Genomic DNA, 7,490 nt, shown 5'->3' on the forward strand with positions numbered 1-7,490 from the left:
CAGATGGGCAGGCATGGGCAAACTGCTGACATGCGGGCAGTCTAGCAGTCGGACAGCAGGGTACATACTACTCCACTGGCCAAGCGCCTGCAGACAGGGATGGCCAAGCAGCTCACGAGTATGCAGAACGTGTGCAGTCTGCCCATCTGGCATGTGACCTACACTACCCGCTTCTGCATACGAGCACACTGAGGGACGGGCAGGGGCACTAGAGAGACTATAATATAGGCTCTCTAAATGATGCCCTTGCCCCATGGAGTACTGTTGGACCAGCCTATCTTAAATCATAGGACGTCACTCATATTAAAAATATCTGCCATAAACCAAGTTTAAATTCACTACCCTTGTATAAAGCAAAAACTTTACATTTGGAAAAAGAAGATAATGTTAACCACATAGTCAGTTAACTCTGGCCAGCTGAAAAAGTATAGCATCCATAAAAAACTAAATATCTTTGTCTCTTAAATGTAGTGTTACATTTTATAACAATAATTGAATTAAACATAGAGCGTCTGGATCGTCAGCAAAATTATCATCCACACAGAAATAGCTTGTTATAAAAGGCATCCTATGAATTTTTGTTTCAAGATCTACAGGAAACTAAATGCTTTTGTCGTTCAACAGGTAAGCTGGGTCTTCCTTCAAGTCAAAGCAAGGATGGGATGATCTCACCTGAAAAGCACTCACCCTTCCCACTGCATATGTATGGTCTGGCCACAGGATCTCACCTCACCTCTACAAAGTCAGAGTCTTCTCTCAGTGGCAGCAAGGAAGATGCAGATTTTGTAGCTACACAACTAAGTAAGTCTTCTTTATTGCTAAAATACTCAAGTTCAATACTGACTCCTATTACAACTTCAGTACTCTGTTATCTCTCAAATAGACACAGTACAATCAGAAACAGTCTGGAAAGCTTTTAAGGGTGTTGCAGGGTATGTTGTACTGAGAAATAACTGTCAAGAAAAAAATTGACAATTTGTGTGTTTCTGAGCTAATTAGCAGTGAAATTAGCCAATCAGGCCATTGCACATGTAAATTCATGCAGCCTGCCAGAGACAGTGTCGCCAAATATGTTCTTCAATTGGTTTTCTAAAACCAAACAAGGGGGTGATGCAAAAATTGGACATGGGGTGGTAGCAAGGATCAAACTCAAGAAAATGGCTGACAAGGCTTGTGCTCTATCTACACTATGACAACAACTGACACTAATTGTATCTGGTAGGCTGCTTGAATCTGTGTGCCCATGACCTGATTGGCTAAATTCAAACCAAATTAACTCAAAAAACGTGCACTGTATCAATTTTTTTCTAAATAATTATTTCTCAGCACAATCTACCCTGCAGCAACCTTACAAGATTTTCTGACTGTTTCAGACCACTCTGTATACACATATCAAAAGATTTGATCAAAACCATGAAGAACACTTGTAATGTTTGGTAGGGGAAGCAGTAACTAGCAAAGCCATTAATATAGGTTTATGTTCTAACTAAGCAAGTTATTTTATTCAGCTGTGGAGGTTAACAACATAAAATGTGAAAACTACCGTAGCCTAGGGGGAGGGAGGGGGAGGGGGAGGAATAAAACAAAATAAAGAACACTAATGAAAATCTGCTGAAATAAACTTGTGTTCTTAAGCATAAAAAAGGTATACACAGAAAAAATTTAGCTGATAATTGCAAAGAGACTAATCATAAAATTACTGATGTAAGCAATTTTGAGAGCTAGAATTTGGGGTCAGGTCAGTGTGTACGCTAAATACAGAGTACAGATTTCAAGCTTATGAAAAGAAAAGATGGAGCATGTGTTGTGTACAAGCATAGAACAAAAAATTTCAAGAACACTAACAGACGACAACATAGTGGAAGGAAAAAAAAAACAGAGGATGATATCAGCAGTGTGGATTAGGCAGTGTCATTCACTGGTGTTTAAAAGTTTGTAAAATACAGAGGTCTAAATATAGCTCTAAAGTATGGTAACAGAAACGGATTTTGAATTTAGATTGATGCTGACATTATGGGACATGACTTATAGCAGGCTTAACCACATTTATCAGACACCGCAAATACCTTATGGAACAAATTCTCAAATGTAATTCTACAAACTATTATAGGATTCTAAGAAAAAAACAAATGGGCAAAAACAATAATAATTAATAATTTTGATAATAATTTTCTACTAAAATAGACTAAATTATTAAGTAATAGGTTTCTATGTTTCCACAACAAATGTGCAACTAGATTCCACAATCTGTCAGAACTGTAAGCTCACTCTACTTAATAGAACTATGAAACAGTACTAATGTATGACAGAAAAAGGAAAAGGCATGTACAGTTCAGAAATTGTGCTGAAGGATATCTTCAATTAAATGACCATTATTTTCAGGCAACTGTCACAAAAATAATTCCACTGGTTGGAAAGGTTATTAACAAATTGTAGCCTTGGATGATACAGATACAAAAAGAATGTTGTTTTCCCATAATCAGTAAACATTACTCATTTTCATGCATTCCTCTCTCTTCCACTTTCTTCTTGTTAAGACATGACTTCTCAATTAATTATTTATAATTGTATGCACTTTCTGGTGTTTGGTAATAGTAATTTGTAATCAAAATTCAGATTCAAAACTGCTTGTCCTTGCTGACTGAATAACATTGCTCCTTAATAAACTGATTGTTGCAATGTCTAATAATGCAATGACAATGTTGTCTTACTTGCAATGAATTTGCTTAACCTAATTTGTTGTTTTTATTCTTTGCTTTCAGTGTGGGGAGCAGAGGGTGGCTACAGATTAGATGACAGTGGAGAGAAAGGTATGTACAAATAGACGAACTGACTGCTTCTCTTTTTCAGCAGACAATATTTTAAATGCTTATATTATTGAAATATATGACTTATTTTTAACACTTGTTTACAGCAAAGATTGTAAGGCAGCAAAAGCGGGACAATGAAGCAAAGCCACACATAAAGCGTCCAATGAATGCATTCATGGTGTGGGCTAAAGATGAACGAAGAAAAATACTGAAAGCCTGTCCTGACATGCATAATTCAAATATTTCCAAAATATTAGGTAAGTTAAATGAATTTCAGGTAAATGAAAACTAAAACAAAAACTTCTATTTCATTCTTTGAAGGACCTTCATATTAGCTTCGCCTGTTTTTCTATTTCCTTCTTCCTATTTCTCTGCTTCATTCATCATTTCCTCTCCCCTCCTGATTCACTTATTGATTGTGAATGAAAAAAAAAACATTAGTACATATGAATATACAATTAGATTTTACGAATTGTGGTCTTTCAGGAGCACGATGGAAGGCCATGTCCAACGCCGAGAAACAACCTTACTATGAAGAACAATCTCGTTTATCAAAACTGCACATGGAGAAACATCCTGACTACCGATATAGACCACGACCTAAACGTACCTGCATTGTTGATGGAAAGAAAATGAGGATTTCTGAGTACAAATCATTGATGCGACAAAGGAGACAGGAAATGAGGCAGCTGTGGTGTCGTGAAGGTGGTGCCGGTCCTGAAGTCAATGTTGGTGCATTCTTAGGACCTAATGAGCCCAGCACAGCACCACCCAGTACATCAAGTGGCCAGTCAAGCACTCCACCACGTTCTATTCCCAACGGTGCTGCAGGTCCCAGCACTGATACCACAAGTAGCCAGCACCACCCATTTTATTATCCTCCAGACAGTCTGTCTCCACCTGATGTACTTGGATTTTCTCCAGATGCAAACTCTGCTGCAACTTATGACACCAGTCCGAGGCATCATGAAGAGGACTGAAGGCTGGCGGGCTTCTATAGCCCACCTCACAGAGTGCATATAAACTATTCCTCAAACTACCTACGGTATCGAAATGATCTCGGTGGTTTTGAATGGGACACAGTGTTGTGGCATTAATTCGTAAATTTTGTCAATTTGCTGTGCCCATCAGAAACGTTGGTGTATTTTGATATGATACACTGCATTAATTCTGCAATAAGAATGCAGTGCACAGACAGTGTTAAGTGAAATATATGAACATATGCATAAATACACGTATATAAATGTTTTAGTGAACTCTGTCAGACAGTTAATGGAAAATCTGAACCTACTTGTATGTACCAAGTGATAATGTTGTGATCTGTGGTGTTCTGTGAGACAGTGACTGGAAACGAAGAATCACACAGAATTTGTTTTGTTTTTGTTTGGATTTTGATTATTCGCTTCTGAGGTTGTGATAATTCATTGTGCCATGTTATGCCATGGTTGGGTTTGATAATCAAGCAGGTAATAACATATTACATAATAAATAAAGTGGTAGTTCCTTTTCCAATGACATAACTGAAATTTATTTTATAAGAACACATCATCTCTGTTAGAAAGCAATTAGTGACAAATCAGTTAATCAAATATGCTGATATTTCACATGTTATGCCATGTTCTGCTTAATAAATATACATTTAACTCATGCTTCATATAGCATTGTATCTGTTAAAGTCTCACTGAGCAAAAACTTACAGACTCATTTTCCAAGGTATTTACCTCTAATATCAAATGTTTATTCAGTCTCTATCGCAAGTCCACAAACCAATTCAACACTCAATCAAAATTCCAACTCAATACAAATTGCTTGTTTTGTTTTTCTAGATAGAAAGGAGGTAAAAAACTAAAAATTAAAGACAGCTTTGTGAATCAAGGCAAGTAAATATACTATTTCCCAGATATAAAGCATGAGGAGAAGTAAAATACATTGCTGTAAACATTTTAATTACAGAACATGATCACTTCTTCTTGAGACGTTGTACAGAATGGTAGGAAATTGTATAACACAGACCATCCACACAAAAGTTCTGCAAACTGCAATACAAACTTTTCATGTTCCAATTGATGCTACATGTTACTAGTCTACAAATAAATATGATTAAAGAAATTTTTAAGGGAATGGTAGAGCTTTTACTTCCATTCATTATATTCAGGGACCACATCATCATTAATTTTGTGATTTCTGGAATGCAGAGCACCAAGAACTGACACATCTGTGTGGTTAACCCAATAGCAGGGTTCAGTATGTGTTCACATGCTCTGCAATCAGGCATGGAAAAGATGTACTAAGGTGATTCAGTCTGGCTTGTAAGGTTCTGTCTTGTTAATTCTCTGTGACCGAAACAAGCGGTACAGACAACCCTTTTATCATCTTAAACCTCTCAACCCACAAGCCACACCATGCCATAGTAACTTTTCTGCCCCACAAACCCTACATTCATTAGATTTATAGTACTGGCCATGGCTGTCATAAAATATTTTGAACTTGTGCCTCTCTCTATAACCGTAAACATTATTTTATTTGTGCACAGAGGTACATTTTCATGACTTAAAGATTATCTTTGTCAATATTTGTTCACCAATATGTCTATTGTCTGACTTGTTAATTTCATCAAACAAAAATGAACATTTTGAAGAACATACCTCATTTGCAGTCATGTTTCTGTCAAGATTTGGTGGCATATTTGTAGTATCTATAGACAATCCCACTCTTTAGTCCATACTTTAAACAACAGGCAAAAACACTGGCTTTCAAGCTGAAAAAATAAAAAATGAATGCTTTTCCACAAGGCATATTTAAAAATTATTAATTCTTGTTTACAAACACTTTCCAAATGTATTTATTGCAGCAAACATGTCATATCATCAAACCATACAGATCTTTTTTTATGAGAGAAGGTGATAATTTTTTGCAGTGTACACAGTATTTGTCAAATTTTTACATTTTGCTCATTATTCTTAGATCCTGCTTCCATGTGAAAAAAGTGCATGCTTGAAACCTAGCCACAGACCCTGCAATATTTATTTATCTTTGAAAGGGTTGAAATGGCCAGTAATGTTAATTATTGTAATTTATTGTTGTTATTGAACATTTGCAGACTGAGTAAAGTAACAAGTCATGGAGGAATGTAGAGAGATGATGCATTTTTAGAATTCGAAGTATAGGAAATTTAACTTGATTGTTGGTAGGAATGGTGCTATTGTACTTGATAAAAATAATATTATTTCAAGTGTGTTATTTATTTGGGTGCATGTTTAATGGAAATTCCAAATCTTTATCACTGTAGAATAAATATTGTAAATGGAAGTTTATTGTAAAAATGGATGGTGAATTTTTTATTATATGTATATTGTAAGGTAAGCTATGAGCTAACACTGTCATTTATGTTTCAGATTTAAAACATAGCAATTTTGATAAAATAATTTGGGGTATAAAGTATTGTTACATGTACAGTTATTATGCAAGAATATAAAATGTGATAACTTATAGTAGGTGCCATAGAAACCAGTTTCATTTTTCTGTAAAAATAATGAGATGTATTCTTCTGTTTGATACTGTTATTAATGTAATGCTGTACAGACTGATTTCATCTGTTGTGTTGTTTTAAAGTAAATTATTTTGGCAGTTTTAAGTATGAAACTATGTCAAGTACACTTATCTTCCTCTAGAAATTGTAAATGTAAAATCAGTACAACAAAGCTTCAGCATGGATGGGAAAATTCACTGCATATATTTATGCTTTCCATTAGCGTAGGAAATCTATTCACAAATAAGTAATTCTTCTGCTTAAATGCAGAATTGGTAAAAAGTGACAGTTTGTATGGTTCGGTCCATGTAACTGTTCATACTTTGTCATGTATCACATTAAAATATTTCTGGTAACAAATTTAGATCAGAGAAGTATTACTACCAAAATATGCTTAATGTAAATTGCCAGTTACTTGCTGGCTTATTGTGGCTCACAGTTTGTGCCAAATATATGTGTAAAAGTTTGAAAAATATTGTACAAATTCCAAAGAAAAATGAGTGTGTGCTTCAGCGAACAAAATAAATAGAGGGGATATAAAATTAGTATATAATATCAAAAGTGATTGAAAGTAATGTTACAAATATATATATATTATCACTATATATGGTGTTTTATGGAATAAAATATGCCAGTTTCATGTACAGTAATAACTTCCTTTGTGTACTACTTGACTTATTTTATCAACATGAAGTTTCCACATCAACAACTTGGCTTACCCAGAAGCTTGCCTATCTAATACCTACATAACAATGCTACAAACTGGTTACTACATTTGGTATTGCTTCTGTGACCATACAGTTTGATACAAGAAAACTGGTCTACTAGTTGTTTACATGTCTTCATGTACAGTTCTTAGTATAAATAAATGGACATTTTTTGGACAGTATGAGTACTGTGTTTCACTGAAAATATTATTTCTAGGAACACTCCACAGTCAAGTTCACTTCTGATTGCCTTTCCCAGCAGTTTTCTCCTTGCAGAACTCTTTTTTGATTAAAAAGAATTGAGACTGAGGATATATGTTTCTGGTGTTTAATTATCAGACTCTGGAATATAATAAATAATTTTTTTCATGTTTTGTAATCATATTCTAATACAGTAACATAAAACGAGGAAACCAGATATCGAAGGAATAAGGGAATCTGCAA

At 34.9% G+C, this 7,490-nt stretch overlaps 1 protein-coding gene across 1 annotated transcript in view; it reads left to right on the forward strand.

Annotated features, from left to right (window-relative positions):
* The window catches only part of LOC124709026 (transcription factor SOX-5-like), a 93,451-nt gene extending 86,223 nt beyond the window's left edge, over positions 1–7,228 (forward strand). Inside the window, exons 7-10 of the mRNA XM_047240673.1 lie at positions 625–801; positions 2,763–2,810; positions 2,915–3,067; positions 3,297–7,228. Coding sequence (XP_047096629.1) covers positions 625–801; positions 2,763–2,810; positions 2,915–3,067; positions 3,297–3,790 — 872 coding nt within the window. The 3' untranslated portion in view covers positions 3,791–7,228. The remainder of the gene's footprint in view (positions 1–624; positions 802–2,762; positions 2,811–2,914; positions 3,068–3,296) is intronic.
* Positions 7,229–7,490: the final 262 nt, after the last annotated feature.

Source organism: Schistocerca piceifrons, chromosome 7 (assembly GCF_021461385.2).
Source record: "Schistocerca piceifrons isolate TAMUIC-IGC-003096 chromosome 7, iqSchPice1.1, whole genome shotgun sequence".
Taxonomy (NCBI): Eukaryota; Metazoa; Arthropoda; class Insecta; order Orthoptera; family Acrididae; genus Schistocerca; species Schistocerca piceifrons.